Source organism: Phalacrocorax carbo, chromosome 7 (genome assembly GCF_963921805.1).
Source record: "Phalacrocorax carbo chromosome 7, bPhaCar2.1, whole genome shotgun sequence".
NCBI classification, from domain to species: Eukaryota; Metazoa; Chordata; class Aves; order Suliformes; family Phalacrocoracidae; genus Phalacrocorax; species Phalacrocorax carbo.
The window spans coordinates 55,260,926-55,287,190 of NC_087519.1; the positions used below are offsets into that span (position 1 = coordinate 55,260,926).

The following is a 26,265-nucleotide window of genomic DNA, read 5'->3' on the forward strand; positions in this document are numbered from 1 at the left end:
GGCTTACTGACTGTGTTTGTTTCTCCCTCCTTGCTTTCAATATCAGTTTACTTTATTCTCTCATTCAGAATGGAAGCTGTGAACCTCAGCACTGCCCATGCCCTGAATGGCTTCCTTATCATTAATTTAAAGCTCTCTTAAAAGCAACAATGAAGAGACACGATCCCAGAACCATGTTGCAAGATCACTGAATGTCTCTCAAAGAACATGCCAGATGTTCACAAGAATTTTTCTTTAAGAAAAGGTTTTTCTTCATTACTTTTGGTCCCTTTCAGGCTTATGATTTTATGATTCTTCATCACTAAGAACTGATTTTTTTTTTTTTACTTCTGCATTTCAGCTTGGATGGTGCTTTGCAGAGCTGCTCAACCAATTACTCATATGGTGGTGGTACTGGGAAGCTGCAACTGTACAGAAAAGCCCTCTGCTGCTGTGCACAGTCCCTGCTCATAAGATCTGATAATCTAGATGAACAGAGTAGCAAAAGGAGGACAAAAGGGAAATACTGCTGGCAGACACGCTCTGCTGGCTGTGCAACCCCCAACCGAAATTTTTTTTTAAATAAGTAGTTGGAATCATCAGTCTGACACCAAAATGAGACATCTGAAACATATATTTAGAAATCTCTCTTTGAAAGTGCTGGATATTTGACTTTTTTCCCTTTTAACAATGACTATAATACAAATCACTGATAGACAGCCTTGTGAAGAAACTAGTACTTGGGGACCCAAGTGCAGACAGCACTCAATCCTGATGCAGTGAAATAAAAAGGAGCCTGCTCTGGTGTCATGAGGGACGGCACAGGAATTGCATGAATAGGCACAAGGCCAGCACTGGTGACAGTGCAAAGAATAGAAAGAGAACCTGATGAATCGGGGCTGAGCTGCAACCCAGAGCTCAACTGCAGGGACGTGACTGCTAAACAAGCTTCCTGCAAGGATCTTATACATAGACCAGGAGAGTCTTTGCCTTCCTCTGCCTCAAGCACTACCACCTGTTGGCACTTTACCTAGTTACATCCAGTGCTGTTCATCTCATGGCCCTCTCAGATGACAGCTGATCCCTAGGTATAGAGTGGGAAACGAGAAGCCTAATTAATACAAACCAGAGAATGAACTAGAGGAGACAAAGATGCCTAGGAGAAAAAAGCCTCACATGATGTCATTACTAAGATGGTGAATAATCAGATGGACAGGCATACAGAAGTCAACTCAGCCATACTTCCTCCCCAGCCCACAAATTTCTGCAGCTTCTCCCCTGCCAGCTCCACTGCTCCCCAACCACACAGTGAGCTGTTTCGGATCCCTAACAGCACACACAAACTGACCGTGCAGTAAAACAGCTACCAGACCTGGGAAGCACTGAGTCTCAGGACCTCACCTTTTGATGAAAGGAAGCTATAAAGGGATCTCCACTCTTAAAGTAAAAGATTTGTGCTCCCTTCCCCCCAAATTTGCTGCATGGCATGAAGCTGATCACCCTCCCACTCTTTGCCAAAACCCTGCCTGCAAAGTGAGGACAATGACATACTGAGCTGTTGGGTGGCTTGATTCATTAACATTTGTAAAATATTTATTAGAGCTTCCATAGAGAAATCCCCAGGAAAGTGCAATATATTGCAGATAGGGAGACCAGTGGCACTAGAAGGCAGAAATAATATGTAGAAAACTCATCATGAGAGAAGAAAACCAGAAACATAACCCAGCAGTTCAAAGTCTTTCTTCCACCCTCTCTTCTTTCATTACAGGGGCTCAAGGCATCCTTCTGTACACAGGCAAACATGATGTACCTTGGAAAAAATAAGCTTTTCTGATTATATGGTCATATGTATGTCTGACATACACAGAACAACTGCACTTCAACCTTGAACGTATATACACACACAACTGGGGAGAGTCCAGCATTTGTGACAACACACTTCTGTCTGCCATCCCCCCTTGCATACGCTGTTCCCATCGGTATCCATGTGGCTTAGCAAGAGGACGATCTGTGAGACACTGTTCCAAGGGGGAGACTTGATGCTGGAAGTGGGATGCAAGAAGAAATCTGCCCTAGGTGTGATCTTCTGAAGCACAGGTAGCCACAGCACACACCAGGAAAACTCTCTAAAATCATTTAAGTCTCAGTCTTTCCCTAGGAAAAACTGATCCATTGCAATGCTAAATATACATCTCTGATGCCTGGGGTACCACTGCCATCACCCAGCTTCAGACAAAAAAGATAAGCTGACTGTAGCTGCTACATATTTAGCAACCGGGCACAAAGTTTACCTCAGGGACTGAGCGCTGTGCTGCAATGACTAGGATGGATAGACAGAAGGATCTGTTTATTCTCCTGTAAGTTTCATTTCATTCACATTTCACAAGCAGCTGGACTAGCTTCTCCTGACACATATCGGAAACCTCTGACATGTGAGCACTAAGAGGCCTGCACTGTTCCCTACCACACAAATTATTCTTCTGTACTGCACCGGATGTATCTGCACAGGAGCTGCTGCAAGGGCTGGCTTGCAGGAATGCTTTTATGTAGCATGTTACTAAACATGAACACAGCATGGATAATTGATTCTTCAGAATTTTCCTCCGTTAGCTAAAAGCAATCGGTCTGACTGAAAGCAAGTTACTGTTCTTTGCATGCAGAAGAGTATAGTGGAGCGAAGCAGGTACAGAAAATGGCAAGTGTGCTTCCTTGAGTCTTCTCCATAGATAACACAGAATGGAAGGGAGTTACTTTCCTGCTGCTCCAGACAACCATAGCAAAATATTTGGAAAAAGCTAAGAAAGAGGACATTTTCTGCTCATAAATTGCCAGCATTGCCTAGCAACATCATCTGGGTTTGGTCTGTCAATGAATAAGCAAGTAAATAAATGTAAGAAGGTTACATCAGAAATGAAAAAAAAAAAAACCAAACCCAAACAAACAAACCCCAAAAAAACAACCAAACAAAAAAACCCAACCACCCAGATATCCTCAGGCGCCATTAACCAAACCAGCCTGAGGAACTGCCCTTGTTCCTACTTTCATTAGAAATATCTGTTCACCTTGGAATTGGAGCTTGCTGGAAGGTGCTTGCTGTTATTACTGTATGGCCAGAGGATTGCCACAAATTTAAAGTCAACTCAGTTAAATCAGTTTAAGCCCTATATCTCTCTCGTGAAGTATGGTTCTGCCCCAAAAACCAGCACTCCAAAGCTTGGTATCACTATTAAGCATGAAACATGCAACAAACACTTTGGATGTCAATGATGCTGGGCACAGTGGACATAATCTCTTGTAAAGAGTCAAGAATTGAGTTTGCAAACAGCATTTATGTGCCAGAGGAAGGAGGCAGAGAAGTATGCTTCTGCTGCGGGTGTAAATGAGATAGCTAGAAAGTACTGTAAAACACTCCCTGTTTCCAACTTACCCCACATAGTCATTAAAACAATTGAGGGGAAACAGACATCCCTTTTCCAACAGAGCCTTCTAGGAACCATCAAGAAAGTTCAGTAGATGAGACTCAAAAATTGCCTTTCTTATCCACTAATGATTTAAAAACCCAACAAACCCACTCAACAGTGAAATCAGCAAGAGATATCTTATTTGTCATGAAGACCAGCAGCTTCCCCCACCTATGTATAGTATTCTACAAGGCCGAGAAATAAGTACTCTAAATCCAATGCTGCTAAGATTGATATACACAGAAGCTAAGAAAAAAAATGTCCATATTCCATTCCTGAAATCCCAGCTTCACATTTTCCTATATTTTATGTGATGTTTTATCTGAAGTTTGAACTGTTCTTTGATAGCTATGCTGAAACACACCATTCCTTTTGCATATACCTCTGTGACTGTCTTTCTGCCTTCCCACCATCCAGATCATGAATTTTATAAGCCACAAGGCATTTCAGCAGCTTGACATGAAGGTTTATTTTCAGAGCACACTTAGGGCTGTTACAGGTATGATTCATTCCACTGTTCAGCTAGGAAGCTGAAACTGGCTTTGCTATTAACTTTGATTTATTCTCTTCCAACTAATAAAAAGCAGAACAGGATTCCCTCCCCCTCCTTTTTTAATAAAGGGCTACATCCCAGGCATTGTTTTAAGCCCCAAGGAGTTAAAGGAATGAGCAGAGGAAAAAAGATCTCTGCTCTTGAAATTACTTTTAGCATACAGCACTGTTGCAATTACAGCATGCAGTTACTGCACTAGAAGGCACTAATTCCAGTGCCATATGGCTTCATAACCTCATTACACTGATCTGCTTAAAGTGATTTCCTAACTGATACGCAAAACATTTTTTCGTTACCTTCAGCAGAGGGAAGCAAGAACTCTGCCACTTACTCCTATGTGAGCTGCTGAAAGCAGGAGTGAGTATAGCGAAGATCAGAAGACAACCCTGGCAAAAGAACTTTTGTTGCCATCTCAAAGCTGTATAGACATCCAGGGCTAATTAAAAAAAAAAAAAAAACAAAACCACAAAAAACACATAGCAACAACAAAAAACCAACCAGTGCCATCACAGCTGGATTAAAGAAGCTGCCAGGAGATGGGTGGAGTCTTCATAGGCAAAGCAGTGGACAGGACTTGCTGCTGCACCTGCAGGGTTTATTTTATCTAGCTCTCTTGACCTCTGCAGCGAAGTGCACATCAGCAAGAACAGAAGGCATTTGTGACCTGCTAGGCATCTGCTTAGCAAGGCCAACAAACAGATTCCCAAAGTTACCATCTGTAACTGGCAAAGGGGTCATTAGCAGCTAGATCCTGGGTTTAGGCTTGGATGCAAAGTTATTCCAGTCTTGATCACGAAAATGCCTAAGGACTCAAGTGATGCTAAGAGCCTCTCTATGCAACACATACTCAAAACATAGCTCTTGGCTTACAGTCAGGGGAATAAAATGAAAGACAAGTAAATGCAAAAGGAACAGATGAGAGTGATACTGGGTAACCCAGAGAAGGTTGTGATCCATGAAACTGGGTGTGTCAGGCCAATCTTCTCCCACACTCCTAAACATCGTAATCACCTTACCACCAATGCAGCATGCAACTGTGAGAGGTGGATGCACAAGCATAGTCTTTGTGCCATTGCCCTCCAGCAGCAGCATGACTGCTGGAGAAGAAAATCTCTAGACATTAAGTAAGAACGGAACATGTTTTCCTCCTCTCTGTACTCTGCCACTGACACACAGAGTCACCTCCAGTGTGATGATAACCCTGATTCTTGCTAGCATCCAAGGTACTGCACTGTTCCTCTTTCTCTCCCTGCAACCAACCACTGGAGCACTGGTAGTGCAGAACAGCTGCTGGATCAATGCAGCCAAGACCACCAGGACAGCTTCTATCCCTCAGGAGCAGCTGTGCACACTCCCTGACGGAAGCAGCTTTTTTTTTTTTTTTTAAATTCATAACTTAAAGCAGATAAAGGAGAACCAGAAAGGCACAGGGATAAAAATAGGATCTGTAAGAATCACAAGGGCTGCTGATGCTCAGGGCTTTTGGACACATGCCAAATGTTAGCTGAACAGGAAGAAACAGCTTTCTCGCATTACAAAATACAGTAAAGGCATTTCCAATGTTTTACTGCCATCTCTTAAATGCCCATTATCAGTTACTACTTTAGGGACTTTTTTTTTTTTTCCCTTTTGCATGTCTGTGCACTGAGGTTCACTGAGTTACTCTGAGAAGTCCACAAGGAAAAAGGAGCTCCTATCTAGACTTTTCTGAACTCAACACTAAGGCTTTGACAGATTGGGCTCTCTCAGGTAGCAGATACGCACCAAATATGCTTCTTTCACATCCCCTAGGGTAAGGCTTGCATCCTTCTAGGTAACTGAGATTAAAATCAGTCAAAGTTACTCCCTCTGGCCTGGCAATGTGAAGTACACACTCTTATTTTTTCCCAGAACAGGACTGCCATCAGAAACCAGAGGTCTGTCCTGAAGGACCAGCCCACAAGGTAGTTTCTCAGTGCTGGGCACCAGCAAATGAGAGGCTGCAGCACCCTCCTTTGTGTGCACCCACAAGTGGAATCATACAGGGCAGCTGGACAGTTGCACACACCTACACCCAGGCAGTAGGAGTTTGTCCTGCTCAGTGTCTGATGCTGCAGAGCTGTTACTTCCTCACATCCACCCACAGCCTAAACACCTGAGCTGTTCCTAGTTTATTCTCCCCAGTTTTGTCTCTAAGCCATCAGCTATAATGGGTTCAAGGTTCTGGAAAGACACAGTCTACAGGGTGATTTCCCAAGTTACACCAAAGCCTGGTGTGTAGCAGAAAAATAGAGATGGATAACCTGCTTGCATGTGCATCAGTGTACATCATGTACACACTCTCCCCACACAGAGCACCACATCAAGCAGCGGAGCACAGCAAGGCCAAGATGTTGCCTCACCACACACAACCACGCTCCCAGCCCTCTTCCTCTCCTCCCCAACTAGCACGATTACTCGTTTTCATCACCCTACTCTGTCTTGATTCTGTAATGTCTTATAGTACGGTAAATTAACGATCAGCTCTCTGACAACCTATTTTCACAAGATTTACAGGAAACCAAGAGTTTTGATACTTTGTCAAAACCAAACAAGAGCTGCGAAAACAATATGGAAAAGGGCCAGCTGGGATAGACAAAGTGTGAGCATAAAAGCCTCATTTCCTTTCATAGCAAGCCTAAAATTATCCAGGGAACATATATATTAACAGGCAAGCATGTCCACACAGTGAAAAAAGATGTCTGTAAGTCAGGTTCAGGTGCAGAAACAGTATAGAGCTGCATTTGAGATAACTTCTACAAGAGGCAGTCAAGGGTTTCTCTGCAACATTGCACTAATCCACAAAGACGTTCCCTGTCAACTCAAGTGTCCTGCTATCAAGACATGCAGCATTCGTATGCTGGGATGTGCTAAACACTATACACACAAGGATAGACCTTCAGCCAACATGAAGTAAGAATGGTGCTTTGCTTTCAACAGCACTGTGGACTTCAATGGTGTAAAGCTGAGTGGTGCAGTGTTCTGACGAGACAAGAAATTGCTCTTTAGTCTGCCAGGAAACTGTACTGCAAATGCATTCTGCTGACCGACACAGATTAACTCAATAAAATATCTAAACCCCACGTCCACTTATGGACCTCAGTCCCAATAGGCATAAGTCCACTTCATAGAATATAGCATTAAATAATGCTTTGTACCTCTCCAGTGATTCTCAGCTGTGCACTTTGGCACCACAGAGAGATTGTTACTCACACGAGAGAATTTCCCATTTAACTGCCAATAAAAAGATACAGTTTAAGAATAATTTTGTTTGTTTTATTTGAGTATGCACCTGAGAACCATTTGAAGAAGGCTGGGGAGGGTGAGCAGGAATTATTTAATCTGAAGATTTGTCCCACAAAAGGAAAAATCTGGGGAAGGATGTCCTGAAAGCAGATATCCATATACCTCCCACTCGCTTGAGAGCCCTTCAAGTTGGTTTATACTGAGGGCAATCTTTAAATGCAAAGATGTTCTACTTAAAGAAGCAACAGCAAAATAGTTTGAAAGCAGCTAGAAACAATAGGTTCACAGTTAGAACTATTATGTTGTCAAGAATGAAACCATGTCAGATTTAACATATGAGACTGCTGACATGACCTCAAAGTGGACAGGGGCATACAGATCAAGGGGCGCACCATCCTCCTAATTGCTTCCAAATGTCTACACTGGACTTTGGATTCTCTGAGGTACCAAAGACCCATGCTTGCACTGGTACCACCTGGAGTTAGAGGTATTAAGTCCTTGTTTCAAAGACTCATAGCAACACTGATGTAGATCAGCATGATCTCTCGTGGACCTGCGAATCAGAAATATCTGCCAGCACCGTCTCAGTAGCAGAGCACCCTTTTCAGTCAGCTGTACTTAGAGCATGGCTCCAAAGATACTAACAGAGGCACGCTGCATATGGGCAGCAAAGAAGGTTGAACCATGCATTATCAGTACATATGCACCATTAAATAAGTATATTTGAGTAGGTAACACATCTGCTGGAGTCTGCATTCATCTAAGAGGGATTCCAGCTCCCAGTGCATCTGCTGCTGCAACAATGCAGACAGTTGGCAGGGATCTCTCTTACTATAAGGACTTTTGTGCCATCTGACCCCACACTCTGGCAGAGAGCAACACCACAGACAAACTTCAGGCACCATCCTGCTTACCTAGCTAGTGCTTCTAGAGAGCATAGAAAGCCAGCTGTAGCACCCAGAAGAGTGTATTAGAGCTATCCTCCATCCAACCTATCACTCAAATTAATTCTCAAGTGATATAAAGACATTCAGAGTTAACAACCTCTTCTCTTCCTTCTCAAACGCTACTTCCTCTTAAGATGCTATAGCATCAGAACTGTCTCTACTTTTCCTTTCACCTCCTGTAGCCCTGAAGGCTCTGGGAGCTCTAGGTTAATAACTGACTCTACAAGATTACTATCTACAGTCCCCCTGACTGAAAGAGAATCTAATTGTTTCATGTGACATTAAATAAACCATAATTGTTGCTTGGCTCCTGAGGCTCTGGAATATCCATGGGATCTCTTACAAATAATTATACTTGTTTCTTTCTTAAGTCTCTGAGTCATGTGAGCTGATAACATTGGACTCAAAGCTGGCCTCTGGCTTATCCATAAAACACATGAATTTCCAGCTACCCACCTGGCCTCCAGATGTCCCATGTATCCTTCCAGATTCCTAACAGCCCTTAATCCTCCCATACACCCTTACAGCTTCCCACATAGCACACACCCTTTAGGTCTCCATGCAGCCTACACGCTTCAGTCCTCAGATCAGACTTCCACACAACCTTTAGGTCACCCATGCTGCTTTCCAACCTCACCTTCCATGCATTGTACAGCCTCCCAGTCTCTTTTCTATATTTCTTTCTACACCTAACAATCTACCTTCTTGTTTCATTTCTTCCAGCTAGTATCTCTTTCACAGCTCCTTTGGAATAGGCCCTGTAGCCGTTCTCCTTGCCACTATTAGTGACAACACCTGCTCCCAATTAGTACCTGTTTCCTGGTGGGGAAATAACAGTTTCATCCCCTCTTTAACCCTTTCTTTGCTGCTCCTTTGTGGCATAAATTCACATAATTCTACACCATATTTTCCCATGTGTCTTTTGTTTTAAGTATACTTGCTTCATGAATAGCAATCAACTGAACAAAAAAATAAAGCAATATATCCTGTCAGAAGCATTATAAGAACCCATCAATGAGCTTTAAAATCTTTTAAAAGCTTTAAAATCGAAAATCTTTTAAAAGCTTTAAAAGTACAAATAATGAAGCATAAGGAAAAAAGCCTTCAGCTGGGAACTGAATTCCAAGGCATTAATGCAATTTGTCTAAGATCAATTACAATTACTGCAGTAAAGCTGGAAGATAAATGGGGACATACCCAGAAATGTCCCTTTCTTGGCTGCAGCTTTGAACATGGCACACAGAGTGTTTCTCAACTTTATTTTATATCATTTGTAGATATTCTCATCTTTTCAACACTGTGCTTTAAAATAGTCTGTTGCTCATTAAGGTTTTGCAGTTCTGTCAGGCTAATTACTACTACATACACTTTCAGAGGCAGCGGGTCTTATAGTGAAGGCTGATGAACTGAAACTACTAAGAATGAGCTAATTGGTTGAAATAAAAATAAAATACTAACACGGAGTTTTAAAATCAGGCTCGGTGACTGATCCCAAATATCAGCACTGGTATGGGACATGGCAAATATTTTAGATCAGGTGGGCTGTAATGAGAAAATATTTTGCATTTGGCAGCAGCATGTAGTCAGGGTCCTGAATGCACGAATCAGCCTTAACTGCCAGAGCATTCTCACCTGAGGCCCCCACCAACACACCCTCCACCCAGTGCTCCAGATACTCCATTTGAAGAGGACCCTCAGTCCCTCTTCTCCTTATGCTGTGGGTAATACTGTTTTCAGCTGTTTTCTTGGCTGTTCCTGACCTGTGATTTAGACTTGTTAGGTTAACTTAGACCTGATATATCGTTTGAATCTGTCACCATCTTTGCTTAGGTATTGGGGGACTGTTCTCTGGGGGGTGAGGGCAATCATACTAATGCCAGCCTTGTTTTCCTGTAAGGTATGTTCCTAGCCTTTGTATTTCCATGCAGGTGTTTAAGACTTTTAGTAACTTTTACAGTGTTCAATTCAGTTATCAAAATCACAACAGATTCTCACATTTGCTGAAAGGGAAGCTGCCATAAGATTAGGCTCTTTCTTACATTTTCCAGAGATTAAAAGGAAAGGATGTGCTTATACCTAAATAGGAAAATGGCTTTTGTGTAAAAATTTGAGTATGGTTCCTAAAGAGATCAAGAATTACACAGTCAAATGATGTCCTTCTATTATATATCCTAGTTTAGATGAAGAGCTTAAATAGAGAACTTGTGTATCCAAATTTTCAAAAGTTCAGCACCCATCTCACAGGCTATTTATCTCTGGAGACTACGCCTCTCTTTGAATTTATGCTGTCTGGGTAGCTTGCAGTTGGATGCTATCATAGCATGAACAGGGAGATGGCCTTGCTCCTGTGTGCTTTATGCAGAGAAATGGTCACACCCTCTTGTGCCCTCTGGTGGCTCCTCAGCAGAAGATGCAGTGGTGGTGACCACCTGAATCTAAATGGATGGGGCTTTATAGCTTGAGAGAGTGAGTCTCCTCTGAGAAAGGAAGATAAATGGTTTGACCCTATCCTTGAGGGACTTTGACAGTAGAAATTGTAGTGCAAAATGGCACTGACGTGCTCTCTGCTGTCCTCTCCCCTGCGGTGGACAAGGCTGTTCCAGTACAGCTGCCTTTCTGAGACCAACAGACACAAGGCCCCCTTCTCCAGGCAGCAGCCCTGCTCTGGTATCCTGCTGGACAGAGGAGGATGCGGGGGATGACTGCTTGTGTTTCATCTTGCCACCTTCCCATGGCTGTGATACCTGATACCAGCTTTAAAAGAACATACGGCTCCCCTAATTGGAGCAACATAGCTAAGTTTTTAAATACTTGGAATACTTTACAAATAAGATAGTCCTAGAACTTGCTATATGTGATTAGATAGAAGGGAGTCTGGAGACGCTGTATCGTTGAGTAGAATAAATAAGGGAAATGTACTAGAATAAGCTACTTCAGTATCAGTAGGAATTGTGTAACCAAGCCAAAAATGAACTGAGCATGCCCAGAGACTGAGTTCATCAAGCAGACACGGAGAGGAAGACTATCGACGACCACCAGAGGACCCTGGAAGACCACGTGAATGTGTATGTGTTAAGGACATTTGCATATGTTAATGAATTCCAAGAATAGTATGAATACGGTAGTTATTTCCTAGAAAATTAATGAATACTTATATTTGGGCTGTATATAACCCCTGTAGTAGAGCAACTCGGCACACACACTAGGTGGAGTGATCCCCTGTGTGTCCGGCGCTGCAATAAAGACTGCCTGCTTTCTAAAACTACAAACTGAGTTTTAGATGGTTCTTATATTTGCTGATTTACAGTATCAGCTGGACTGGGAAACTCTGCATGGTGGTGGCACCCCAACTCTGAAGGGGAGAATGGGACAGGCAGAGTGTGGCCTGCACAGAGCTGCTATTACAGATACTGAGGTGGAATGGGCACAGAATATCACTGACAAACTCCTCTTTGCTTTTGTTCAAACAATATTGCTCTTCAAAGTACATTTAGCTGCTAGCTTTCTTTTCCTGTTCAAGATACAACTGTGCACAAGGCTCTGCTGTATAGCCAGAGTGTAATTCAACACGATCCAAAATGACAATTGTACATTGTTGAAAATGCATTCTCCCCTACCTGAAAACAAAGCCAGAAAGCAGGATTTTTATGAGCTACAAAAAAAGGACCAAAAAGTCTACCTCAAACTGCACTGTGACTTTGAAGTCTGCTGTGAAGCCTTTCCTGGCTTCCCCAATGTGGAAAGGGAAAAGATACTAGACATGGATAACAGTGCAAATATCTGAGACAGGTCAAATGGTGAGAGTAGCTGTGAATCTGTCTTTTAAAAAATTAGGAATTTTGTTTTCACAAAATAAGCTGATCACCACAACAAGAATTAATCAGATTTTCCCAGCACCATTCCTGTGCCAACTACTGGCATGTAATTGCTGGGAGCTTTCTGATTACAACTCAGGGTCATACTAAGGGCATAGCTATTTCTGTTTGAAATAACCTTTCCTCTGAATATTGCAAGATCAATAGTATGGCTCCTATGTATGTCATCAGCTTTGGCTTTTACGCTGCAAGCACCAATATTGATCACTTCAGAAATTAAGCCTTATCTTCAGAGACCTCTGAACCACAGTGTGATGGGTAACAGTGAACTTCAGACCCAAAAGGGGGAAATATTTATAGTCATCCTTTGTTAGGCAAAGAATTACTGATTGATAACAAGAGGCAAGCTCCCTGATAGTAATTCTAGCCACAGCAATTATATTAGAATATGAACTCCATTCAAGAAAAAAATGCATCTGAATTGTTAAGGTTGTAACACATATAATCAACAGACAACATATCCAAACTTCACACATCCAAATCATCTTGTTTCTATTTATTATTCTTACTAGAGCAGCAGGTTTGCTGCAGTTCTTTCCCCCAGTACCTGTCAGTCAGCACTTGGACATCCTTATAAAGTTCTAACTAAACCACAGATATTGCAATAATAATAATAATTGGAGATGCCAGTAACTGTGGGCTAATCCTCAACATACGTATAGTTAAAATATGGCTGCTACCTTAAAGGCCTCAGAATTTAAAGGCAACAATCACTCTCCTGAAATACTGAAAGATACCATCTCTGGTTTTAGATTTTTCACCTCTCCACGTTCCAGGTATCTTGAAGTGGTTCTCCAGTGTTAACTAGGAGTAACTCTCATAAAATCTCTCAAGCTCAAGGCATGTATTGAACGAGGAGAGTCAGATCCTGTCAGCAGCTGTTGCCAGGCAGACCAAAATGCTGTATATTAGCATTGTTTGGCTTGTTTTTATGTCTTGGAACAGCAGATAACTGCTTTTGTATCCAGGGCGAGCTGTAGAGAATTCATTGCCCAAGGGAAACTGGAAATCATACAGCTCACAGTCAAGCACAGAAAGCAATAGCTAAATGGTTTGCAGCCCCTCGTATCTTGTTGCCCTAGGCAACAGTGCACTGCAGAATTGGCAGATCCAGCCTTTCACAAATGAATTCTGTAACATATGGCGTTAATATATGGATTGATACTATGAAAGCCTTACTGTAGTACCATTGGGGTGCTCCCATATTGGATGATACAGGTGGGTGCATGAACAGTCTCAGGATAAGAGCTGCTGGTTTCCATCCAAGATTTTTGAGACACAAATGGAGGTAGCTGAAAGCACAGAGATTATAGTCTATGCTCACAGATGTGGGGCATCGGACTCAAGATCCTCTCGGCTTGGCTTCCCTTGAGCTCTTACAGGAACCGACCCAAGATCCCCAAATGAACTTCAGGGCAATTCTGATAGGTCGTAAGTCTCAGTTTCCAAGGCAGTGCCTGCACTGTGCTGCCTCTGAAATCTGTTTGCAGCAGGGACTATAGCTGGGTCAGCTACAGCTGAGTACACTCAGACAAAAATGTCTGGTCCCGCAGAGTGCTGAGTGCCAGCAGTTCCCCATTTATTTGCACAGAAATAAAGAGCTTGTTGCACCCTTCTAGATCAGAGCCACTCTGTTGTAATATTGATGAGACATCACTTCCCATCACCTCGTTGCAATGTTTCAAAGGATTTTGGCTTCTGCAGCAATGTAACCTTTACTCCTATGCTTGAGTAATACAGGTCAGGAATCCGTGACTTTTAAAATCAAAAGCTGGACTAACATCCCAAAAAGAATCTTTGTATCTCTGTTTAAGCTTCCAGAGAGTCACTCTGCATTCAATGTGATAGTCCTGTGCTTACTGCAACAGAGTCCTCAGAGAACTCTATCTCTGTTGCATTCGTGTAGCTCCGGAATCAGGGAAGCTCTGCCAATGGGAGGGAGCGCTGGGCTGGCTTCCTTGAGGTGCCAAACAAGCCCCTGTGTCCTCAAATCAGGAGGGCACTAGATGGTAACACCTTATACCGGAGTCAAACCATGGGTGCAATCCATCTTTGAAGCAGGCAGGGTAACGGTGTTGAAGTGAGTTGCAGTGCATTTCTGAGAAGGCATGGAGAATGTGCTTTGGCTGTGCTTGTTCAGCTCTTGACTGCCTTAAGGATTCAGGACTCCGATTTCATGACAGCAGTGATTTTGGAACAATGCATTTTCAAGAACACCAAATACAATGCACAGCGGGTGCAAAGCTGTTTCTGATGCATTGTTTCTGTTGTTTCTGTTGTTCTGTGTTCAGCTGTTTCTGATGTATTGTGTGCGTGTTGTTCTGGTAAACAAAACAGACAATCATTTCATGACAGCATGGATTTTTGATCCTGGTAGCCTCTTTCCTTTGGCCATATTGTCTGGGATATTGTTCTGTACTGTCAGGTCCCTCCAGTGGCTGGAAAAGATGGAGACAGAACACAGCAGCTTTGTAAACTAAATCCTAGGGTCCACTGCAGCTGGGGATTGTCTGTCTCAGCGCAGTGCTTCATTCCTTACTACACTGCAAAGAATATTTTAATAGAAAACAGGAGACAGGACTATTCATTAATGCTGAAGTATTTGCAAGCCTCTGCTGAAAAGACATCAGCCTTCTGTAATGCTGCACTGCAAATGACAAGAAGTGTGTGGGTACAAATGTAATGTATTTCACCCTTGAATAAATCTTGTTGCTTCAAACTTACACCAGCCTGAGTTCACATGCTGGACATGGCTGTCTTCCAGTACACAAGCTCAGTCATTCCTCAGAGGTGGTTATGTCTTTGGACTTACAGATGTTACCTATGTTGTGCTTACATGACAGTGGAGCTTCAGGATACTGTGATCTCAACCTGGTTGTCCCCTACACATCTGTCCCTATGCCAAAGTAGAGCCTGCTGTCCTTTCTTCCACTAAACTCACAAGCTTTTCTTTACAGTGTTTCTGCTCTCAGAGCAGTACCTCCCTCCGTGCCATGATTTACAGATCACTTTAGGTACTCACAAGTGATGTTTTTCCATATATGCATGTAAGAGTTGGCTGTTTCTTCACCCTGTTTCCCTCATTCCTCAGTTTCAATTCTGGCCATGCCTGCTACACTGGTTAGAGTGAGTCATGAAAGCTGACTGACTAATATTGAACCATGTGCTATGTTATCCCTTTCACATCGTTCTCTAGCATTTTATCATGTGAACAGAGCAGGCAGCTCTCAAGAGAACTCAGATTTCTCCCAGTCACTGAACCACTGACCACCTAGGGAAATCCGGATGTTAGCGTGCTGAACTCTAAAGTGAGGTACAAGAAGCTCAGTCAGTGGGCTACAACACATCAGCATTTACACAAAGAATTTGTGGTTTATCTTTTCCCAAACACTTGAACACAAGCCCAGCACCAAAAAACAAGAGAAAATATACAAAAAGGGCTAGTATCAGGTACCAGGCACTGCTGTCGAAATTATTTTAGCAGTCATCCAAGCCTTATCCAGAGAGATTCATCCCAGATTGAATGCTGAGTCATTCCTCAGGGGCTAAGAGAGGCATCAAACATGGTGCAGAAGAAGGGAGAAAGGAATAACGACAATGAAATTGTTTAGCTTATTCTCTGTTCACTGAGATGGCCTGGTACTGCAAGTACCTTCCCAAGTGCGGAACCTGTTTCCCCTAGGGAGATGTCCTCTCAGGGGATCTCTAGGATTCAGACACCATATGGAAGGTGAGAAAAGGAATTAAATAAAAGATGAGTCAGGAGGTGGGAAAAGGCCCCTATATTTAACAAGCTGCCAGGAATTGTGATAGATGTCACTTTAGTCTAATTTCCACCGAGGCCATCTGAGCTTCCCTCTGCCACAGAGATGGGAAAACACAAGGCCTCCTCCCTACCTCCTTTTGGCCCTATTTGGTTTTTAATCTTGGGACTCAGTGCAGAATGGTTGCAGCTGCCTACAATGTTAGCAAGTAATGACTTCTGTCAGCACCAGCAGCTTTCATGGTGCCTGATCCAGAGACCTCACACAGGAGGAAAACTCCTATATTTGCTTTCTCCTGGAAAGCCGACCCTGCCTCCTCCTTCCAAGTAGCCCTGGGCTTCCTCTGGGGTGTTTAAGAGGAGAGGAGGAAGTGCCACAGTCTGACTAGCTCATTGAATGATGCTGCAAGAAGTCATTTTTCCCTTGCTTTTGACCTAACTACCTAATTCTTCCTTTTTAAAAAATTATTATTTAATAACCAACCTCCCTCCCCACCGCTCCTCCCTCAAAAAAAACACACAACCCAAACCCCCAGAAAACCACCACACAGCATTTGCAAATGCCTGCTCTGGAAGTTGGTAGTTCCTCTTTTCTGCCATATTAAAACCGTCTGAAATACAGTCCTGAGACAGAGGCGGGTTCAGGAAAGCCATGAGAAGAGCTGACTCCAATAGCAGATATATAGACTGGCTTGCAATTGAAACATGCATCTTAGAATAATTCATTGGAGTCACAACTACTTTCCAGGCACCAACAGAGTCCAGCAGAGCTTTCTAAGAACAGCCAGGACCCAGTGCCCAGCATGCATACCTGTGGAAGGGACCATGGGTGCCACCAGCACTAACAGCAGAACTTGGATCCCGCTGCCTGACTTTAATAATTTTCTCGCATGTCAAACACTCCTCCATGCATTCATTCCAAGAAACAAACACCTACAAGCTGTTACTGAGGTAGGCTGGAAAGTAAAGGACAGAGGGAGACTGCTGTAGCATTAGATACAACAGCAGCAATTTGGAGGCTTTTGAAACAGTGACCTGCAGATTGACAGAATGAATCACACCTCAGTTCCATCCAGCCTAGTACCCTGTCTCCAAGGGTTGCCATCACAAAATGCGTAAGTAGAAAGTGTGAAAACCCTGCAGCAAGCAGATGGTGGATGGTAACTACTCCTATTCCCTTTTAACTACTCCTATTCCCTTTTCTCCCCAAGATACTAGTCTCTCACTGGCTACAGAATGATAGCTCAGGGTTTAACAGCCAGTTTTGGGGAGGATATCAATAAATGAGAAAATAGCTAGGGCCGTAAGCAGTCTTTCAGTTCCGTGGGGCTCTGCATGGCTCTGCTTACTGCATGCTGCTGTAAGACAAATGATTAATGGTAACACACCTGGATATTGGGGGATTTTTCTAACTTTCTCTTGAATTCTGGTAAGGATGGTGGAGCGAGGGTCACATCCCATATGAAATAGTATTCAGCTAAAGTAAAGATGTAATGGAAAAGAGAAACACCTCCGAGCTGTTCTTTCCTGAAACAGAAGCAGCCTTAGTACATGCTACTGTTTCTACCAGTTCTTAGTCACCTCTGTTTCCCTAAACACAAGGCCAAACTATCCCATAAATATTTTGCCTTGAGGCAAAGACAAACTAGTGTTTTGGATCAAAAACTCATAACAATTTCTTATGTTCTTTGTTTCTGATCATGCCACAACAAACCAGGTTAGAATGTGGGCTTGATGCTACTTGTAATATTCTATGTTTTGGAGAGTGCACTAGACACATCTGCACATTTTTCATGGATTTCTGTGGAAGCTTGGTTTCTGCTTTTTATAGGCATAAACTTTTCAACATTAGCAAAACACTTCTAAACTATTAAGCAGTTCCCGGTGAAACAGCTGCACAGAATAAGCCACACAGAATGGGATAAAATTAATAATGGCTATCTAGGAACAAAAATGAAAACAAGTAGCTTTTTTAAGCTGTGAAACTAAAAAATATAAATTGTTATTACTGCTCCTCTCCCCTGTTCCACTTTCCCATGTGAATTCTCTGAGGTCTAACAGAATGAGCTTATTAGCCGTTTCTTCACTAATTGCATCTTTCTCTTCTCTTCAGTTACTATTTTCATACTTTCCATGAACTTATTATTTTATGACCTTTGTCACTTCATCAGATTTGGTAAAAATTGGCCAACAGTTCAAAAGCTTTATTGGGGTACAGAGAAAGATGCCGATAACATGATCACAGAAGGTCTATTTTTTAATAGAATTAGGTTAATTACAAAAGGAACTCCAAACTACCACTTCTTGTCAGCATGAGATCCCAAGCAAATTTAACAATATTCTATTGTCCTGTTTCACCGGGAATGCAGTGATAGATGCACATTCCACACTTGTATCTTACTTTTGTGTAAGGAAACCTGGTGTGCTGTGGTCAGTGGAAAAGACCAGTCACCCCTAGCCGCCCATCAGAAAACTGAAAATAGGACAGAGCTGTATAATCAGTGGTTTGAAAAGAGTTCCTGAAACACAGGAATGCTCTAAAACAAAGGGAAGAATTTTCTGTTGCAGGCAGGGAAATTTCCATTGCCTTGATTTAATCCTTTGCATAGAAGTAGCAGAAGGCCTATTTCATATGGTTCCTTGAAAGCTAATTTCTTAAAAAAACTCTTCTGAGTGTCCTTGCTGTACTCTGACACAGAGCAGAAACATTGCAATTGTCTATCCAGCTTTGACATATTGGATTATTTGTGGCTTTGCAGCATAAAAAAAATTTCTGTGACTTGTGATGCTAAGCCATTGGCCTCAGACAAGTACCAACTCAGGTTATTCCATTCTGCTGACCTAAACTGCTCTCACACGGTCAAGCGGATGCAGTATCATCCTTCACTTCCCGTCCCAAATTGTAGCACAGCTTCTCTTCACATACACAGATACTTTACACTGCTCCTCAGAGCTGGTAGTTAAGCCAAGAGTGGTAGGAATTGACCCACCATGGTTAATGGATAGGAATTTTAAGCAATCGTGTAAGTCCTGAGGTGTCCATCCTAAACCAAGTTCTGCCACTGACTTTCCTTTTGATCTCCATCAAGTTGCTTAAATTCTTTTTTCTATTCATAAAGTGGGAGACTGGGCAAATAGGAGTGTGTAAAACCAGATGAAGCTGACATGAATGTATGGGGTTTTTATTGTATATATCATTTGTGCAATGTACTGCTTTCTGCAATTTTACACCAGTGCCTCCCCTGCCAGGGACGCTGACAGGCAGCTCATCTGGATCTACTTGTCATCTGAAGATGTGAGGAGCTCTTACAACTTAATTGGAAGTTAAGGGGAGCCTCTAAGAAAACCTTGCCTCTAACGTGCTGTGGAACACTGTGCTGGTAACAGAGAGGAGCCAAGCTCGCTGTTTCCTTTTGAGACAGCTGACATCGGTTCTAGAAGCTCCACCTTATTACAAATTAATTTTAAGAATAAAAATCTGTGGAAAATGGGGCACTGGGTGGAGGTGCTTCTGTGCGTAACTGTGCCCAGAACATTGCCCACACATAGCAAAGCTGGCATCAGACTTCTGGGAACCAACTGCCAAGTGTGGGTGGGTAGCAAGTGCACAAAAGCATATTCTGGTGGGCTTCACAAGCTGGAAGAGCCACACCATTCCCACATGTAAACAATCCTGCTGTCAGCACCAGGCCTGTCACCCAGCACAACTTCTTCCCTCCTCATGACAGAAAAGCTGCCACCTGCCCACCTACCCAAAGGACGCTCTTTTTGCAAGAGAGATGCGTGTTTCCCCAACACCGCCCAACAATCAAGTTTAATGAAAGTAGGTTAAATTAAAAAAAGAATCTTGATGCAGTTTTGGTAACAAGATTGGATAATATTTGTGCTACATCTTGGATAGCAAGCAGAAAGCCTGCTAACATTCACAAACTATTCCTGTTCTAGACACCTGTGGTGGCCCTATTACCTGACCCACACCAGGGCAATCAGGAATAATCTGAGGGGCTGAGGGAGCACAGCGCTATTTAAGAGATCTTATTTGGTCCTCTATTGTTTGACACTGTGTAAAGGTGTGCTACAGGACAGGGTACATGGTACTAGGAAAGTACCAAGTTAAGATAGCTGCTGTGGAGTAGGTAGGTAACTTCAATGCTTTGATTTTAACCTGGCTGAAGCAGGTAACTATATGTATGAAGTCTGTAGCAGGATAAGAGGCGTTTTTTAGAAGCACATGAACTGTCTAACACAACATGAGTCAGCTAATGAAGGATCAAACCTTCTGCCCAGGACAGATAAGTTGAGCTCCAGGCAATTACCTATGTTTGTGACACTCTTATTGACACATTAAAAATAAATTGGTGTGTCATCTACTTCACACAGACCAAAATGATCCACATAAAGGTTTTATTGCAAATATAAAGTTTTTTCCCTTTAATGCTCCCATAAAGTTCTCATTTGGCTTTTTGCAAATCTTGTGGATAAGTTTCTTCCCTCCTGCTATTAAGCAAGCTGAGAGCTGTGGTCCCAACGAAGAGTTGGCTACATTCTAGACAGGTTGAATGGCATCCGTCCAAGTGGTTATATGAGGGTGAAAGATGCTCTAAAAATAGTACACACTATGAAGTATGTTCATGGTGAGGGATCCTCTCAGTTTGCTAAGGATGAGAGCCCTTTCACTTGTTTGAGCCATAAAGATTCACACTGAACTTTCAAGACACCCTGCAGCTGCCCAGGAATTACCATTGATTGAGCTAAGGCTACTCTTGTTACAAGGTGTGATTCATAAACATGGTGCATCATCAGTGGGTTTGGAAGAAATGTTCTTCCGTCAGCCAATAACAAATTTTTTAATATTACTTGCTTCCATTTTTGTACAGCTGTTTATTCTAGTTAGATGATTTGATAAAAAATGAGTACTGTCTACAAAAAGGCAGGCAGACTCCACAAGTGGTGTCTGATTTCTAGGTCTTGAATGGCTGGGAGAATGGTGGGATTATCCTTCCCTGTTGCAAGCTGGGGAGCTAGGCTCTTGCCTCAGTGTGAAATGGAAAAAATCCACAATCTGTGACCATCATTCCTCTCCCTAGGACTGACATCCGGGAAACCAGTGAGACTCTATAGCCTCAACCACATGACCCAGAAACCTCTCTATTTGTAAGGGAACAGTAGAAAGATTCATTAACATCTTTCTAGCGTCCAGAATTATTTACTACATTGCTAAGTGATAACATAATGCTATGGTACCTCTAACAAATCCCTCCTGACATCAAGGAGTGTCCTCAGTATGGATGATGGGGACCTGTATTGAATCTAACAGAAAAAACAGGTGATGCACAAATCTCTTTGGCTCCACTGAAATACTCCTCCTAAAAAAAAATTAAATGTGCCTCATAGTGAATCCCAAATCTTCATCATAAAAATGTGAATTTATGTGACCTTTTGTCAATCTGAGTTTGTACAATTGCAAAGCAACCTGTGTCGGCACCACTGGGTCGAAGAGGCTGATGCTGCAAGCTCTCCTGACAATCATACCCTCTCTCCCACACAAGGCCCCGCTGAGGCTACCATGAGCACCAAGACTGACCCCTGGAGAACATCTTGGAGAGATGGGACCTGGTCCTAAATATTTTATTCAGCTTAAATCTGCTTTTGTGCTGTTTCTTTAGGTAAGCTACAGATTGCATTTACTTTCTTAAACTTAGTATAGCTACTACAGCTAATATCAAACCCAAGAAGAATTTTGGTCTAAAATCTTAATTGTTTGTTCTCCAGAAGACACACTTTGGTCACACCCTGTTTCAAATACAGATTGAACAAAGTCTATAGCAAAGGCATTTCATTTCATCTTTGGCATTCACAATACACAATCCATTATAAACACCGACAGCTATAAAATTTGCTCCCATGCAATTCAGCTAAACATGTTCTCTTTACATGATGCAACACAGCTACAATCTGTTTTAACTCAATTGTATGTGGCAAAAAAGGGTCCCAAAGGCTTTTCTCAGTTGATATTTTACTCACCAGTATCTCTTACTGTCTTGCTAGTTTCAGATTATTTGGTTCCTTGTAGTTTGGTCACCTGTGCCAGCAAGTGGGTAGCCAACTTAGACCTACAAGGATGGCAGTGCATAGTATAGGGCCTCACCTGTATTCACTAGCATTTGAAGGTTAGCAAACAGTAAAATCAAGCCTGAAATGGAGAAGAGCTTTTGGGATCCTGTCCTAGCACCTTCCAGAACCCTTGAAACAGCAATGGCAATAAAAAAGACTATCTGAGAATAGGCTGCTATTCCAGTATCACAAGCAAACGCAAAGCACATTAGCACTGCTGTTGCTCTAGCATCCTTCCACTACCCCCTTTTCTCTACCACCTCCCTGCAAGAAGGATTATGCTTGGATATTTTACACAGATCAGTTCACAGGTAGGACACTCTCTGCTCGTATTATTTCTGCTTTCCAGAGAACTGCACCCTTGAAAAACAAACCAAACCATCAATAAAAGGCTCCCTAATTGCCCAAAACCATGCATTCACAATCTGCTGATGGCTCCTATTTCACGCACAGGTGTGATATTGTCACACAAAGGCTTCCTGTCTGTACAGAGCATCAGCACCTTCTGGGGGAATAGGGCCCCCAAATCTGCACAAATGTAGTGAGGAGAAAAATAAAGACGTCTTACCCACATGGGTGATAACCGTAGTCAGTCTCTGGGTGAGCTCCTGATGTGACATCTCTTCTTCTTTTAACCAAAAAAGCATTTCACACAGGGAACTGCACAGCATCCAAAAATAAGATGCACCCAGAGTGGGAGGCTGCACACTCACTGCCTCGCTTGCACACAAAGCAAGGACCACTCCCACTGCACAGCCCTTCCAGCTCTCACATCTTTTTCTAGCTGCTCACCTCTTCCAATTTGCTGCTGTCCATGCATGGACATAGAAAAGCTCCTTCCAAAAGGGGTTTTTATCCCCCTTGCCAACAGGAAGGAAGCAGGGTGGGTGAACAAAAAAAGGAATAAGAAGCAGGCAAGTTGATTGCTTATGGCTTTTTTTCTCCCTTCTCCAGCGGATGAGGCAAAGGATAAAGAGACAAACCAGCAGGCAGATACCTTCCTCCAGGGACACTTTTGGATGGTGATGCTGTGAGTCAGGGAAAAATCCTGGAGGTAGGAATGGCATCGGGAGGAGTGGAGCTGGCAGGAGAGCTGTAACAGCAGCAGCTGCTCTGCAATGCTCTCTCTTCACCGGCATGCCTGGGAGTCGAGAACAACCTGCTGGCAGCCTCCTGCACTCCCCCTTGGCCCCTGGGGCCCAGATGCCTTGCAGGCTGTCCCCAAGTGGAACCCCTCAATGTCCCCAGAGACCCTCCTCCCACTCTCTCTAAAAGCCCTGACAAATGGGGCTGCTGTATTCATGGAGGGGGAGGGAGTCAGCGGGCTTTTTAGGGGTGTTGCGGCCAGAGGCTTTGTTTCCCTCCTGCATGGACAGGGTCCCTGGGATCCTGGTGTGACTGAGCCCACAGGACCCTCTCCAGCTGCACATGTACAAGAAGGGTGAATTCATTTGCCCTGGGTGCAAGGCAGGTGTCACATGCAATCATGGCCACATGAGAGCTCAGCTATGCCCATGGGCAGGCAGGCACTGGTGGACATCGGTGGGCCAGAGCAGGTCTGTGGGGACCAGCTTCCCCTGGGTGCCAGGGACTCAGCTGAGCCTTGCACGGGTGCATGGCTGCCATAGGGCAACTGGCTGCTGAGCTATGGGAAATCTTCATCAACCCTCCCGGCTACACCCCAGCCAGGATCTGGGAAGAGGAAAAGTGAGGCAGGCAAGAAAGCGAGAAAGGGCAGGGCATGCCAGAGACTCGCATGTCTCTGTTCCCTTTTTGCACATCCTCCTTTGAAGTCTACCTGGAGCTCCATGCAAGATACTTCTGGAAACAGGGAACATTTATTACACATCTAAAAATGAAGAAATACAGAAGGGTGCAACTGCCTGCATGATCTGCTCTATTCCCGCAGAATGGATTCAGCTTTAATTCCAGATTTCCCTACCCATCCATAGGTTTGCTTGGGTCCAACTTTCCAGACATGCCAAAGAACATGACATCATGTATACACAAAGCTGGAGCTGTAAAATACCCCTGTGGACTCCTCAGGTCTTACAAAACAATGAGTGCATCAGTCCTGACGTTGCAAAGGGTTTTATCTGCCTCTGCGATGGGAAGATCCTATAATCAGCTGGCTGACCTACAAGCCAGTCTGAGCATCTCTGCTGTTGTTCTTATTTTTGGATGATTGACCAACTGCACTGAGCAGTTTCTTGCATACTTCTGTTGGGTTAGTTTAACAGCAAGCCTGCCTGAAAACCAATGAGGAGGATGACTTGAGAGCCACCCACCTGCCAACATTTTGGAATTAAAGCAAAAGCCATTTTTTTTCTGAGGTCCTCTTCTTACTGCCCATCTGGGCAGTAAAGTTCAAACTGTGAAGACCTTGACTAATATTAAAAGGATTGCCTCAACCAGGGAAGAGATGCCATCATCAGGGAAACAAAAGCATACGGAAAGCAGACTGCCACCCAGACATAATCTTTGGAGGGTTCTGAAAGATCTGGGGTGCTTTATTTTGTTTTTGGAAGGTCACAGATTGCAGGTAGGAACACAAGACTAAAAAAGTCATCCTGTTTTCAGACACTGAACAGATTTTCTTTCTTCTTTTTTTCTGCAGGGAGAGACACTGTATAATCCCATTCATAAATGAATTAAACTCCACTGAAAAGCAGCATAGATGGTTTGCTCTCACTACTCCTACAGCAAGGCTGCGCAAGAACATTAAGGATAGCTAAGAGCCTTTGTCTTATTTCTAGCTAGATTTATTGTGTTATTTTAAGACCATATGCTCTTACACCAACATTGTTATTCACATGCATATTTGCTATTTTAAGATCCTTTTCCTCTTATTATTTTTTCTTGCTATGTTAGTCTACTTTCCAGTTTTCCACTATATCTTCAATAACTTCGGAACCTTTTGGTCAATTGCAATCCAATGCAGGAGACAGAAATTAGTTATTACAGGTTTGCTGAAAATTAACAATGTATAAAAAGCCTGAAAGGGGAAAGGATGCAGTGGGGACTAAATAATTATTCTGTGCTGCTCCCTGCCCAGCTTATGCTGTGGGGTGGGTTACACAGGATTCAGCTGGAGTTGAAGGCACTGTGCTATGATGTGAGGTATAATGAACAAAATGGGGTTATGTTGGTGGGAAGTTTTAAGCTGCAGGATGCAGCCATGGGATAGAAAACTCCACTAGTTTTAGCAGTCACAGCATGATTTCTTTACACTGCCAAGATTCAGCGGTACCTGCACTAAAAAAAGGCTGCTGTTCATAGCGTGTATTGCCACAGGGACCCAACCAAGTCAGAAATACTGCAAAAGCACTGGTGATCCACAGTTCAAAACCCAAGTTGAGATGGGGAGAAACAGAAGCCTGGACTACAGGGATCTCTTGGAGACAGAGAGAAATGAAAGCCCTGTGCCTGTCACTTGGGGAATGACTCAAAGATACTGAAGCAACTTAGTCCATCACTGTGATGGTAACAATTTCCAGTGCTGCGTATATTTGTGAAATTGAGCCAGCACTTTCACTACTACAAATACAGACTTCCTCTCTGAAGGATAAAATCACTTGCTGATATACATGTGTTAGAGGTCCAGAGGATGATGATTTACATTTTAGGCATGAGCCAGGGTCTCACCAGAAAGCAGGGCCGGGGCTGTACAAACACTGCAATTCCACTATTAAAATAGTGGCCAACAGGCATAAGAATTTCATTTCTCTATAGAGTGACAGCCTGACAAATCACCAGCCATTTATTAGATCCCAAATCAAAAAGCTGAGGCCAAAGAATTGTAAGCAATTTTAATAAACAGTAAATTGCAACACTGCAAACAAAATATGTTTACAACATCCTGTGGCCTGGCCAGATAGAAGGGGAAATTTTCATGGCAAAAAAAAAAAAAAAAAAAAAGATTAATCTAATATTTCCTTCTTTTTCATCCTATGTGGCTATATGTCTCTTTCTTCTGTCACTAAAAACCACTCAGCCAACTGACATTGAAGGGCTATTAAAGATCAAAATTAGATCCATCCATGAAACTATCTTCTTCACTGTATTGGTTACCTCCATTTTCCCAGTCCTACATAACCCTTACAGGCTCACCCATCTCTTAGTTTTTCCAGCAAATCTCCTTCCAGAAAAAGTTCACAACCTTATGGTGTACAAAGTGCATCTAAAGACACTTTCATACCAGAAAAAAGGCAGGCTGATGGAATAACAGAAAACTTTAGAATCCTTTTCCCAATTTTCTTCTTCTGCAAATGAACCGCTTTGGTATCATACCTCTTCCTCCCTTAACTTT

The 26,265-nt window shown here is 42.9% G+C and overlaps 1 protein-coding gene across 7 annotated transcripts in view; it reads right to left on the minus strand.

Annotated features, from left to right (window-relative positions):
- Positions 1 to 26,265, minus strand: part of MCF2L2 (MCF.2 cell line derived transforming sequence-like 2) — a 194,232-nt gene that overhangs the window by 164,184 nt on the left and 3,783 nt on the right. For 2 of the 7 annotated variants that reach the window (XM_064458077.1, XM_064458081.1), the window contains exon 1: positions 22,525 to 22,963. The exons of 1 other annotated variant lie outside the window; for it this stretch is intronic. In XM_064458077.1, the coding sequence (XP_064314147.1) occupies positions 22,525 to 22,627 (103 nt within the window). In that variant the 5' untranslated portion in view covers positions 22,628 to 22,963. Of the gene's footprint in view, positions 1 to 22,524; positions 22,964 to 26,265 lie in introns of those variants that run through there. 4 more of the 7 variants (XM_064458079.1, XM_064458076.1, XM_064458083.1 and 1 more) reach the window with 3 other exon arrangements.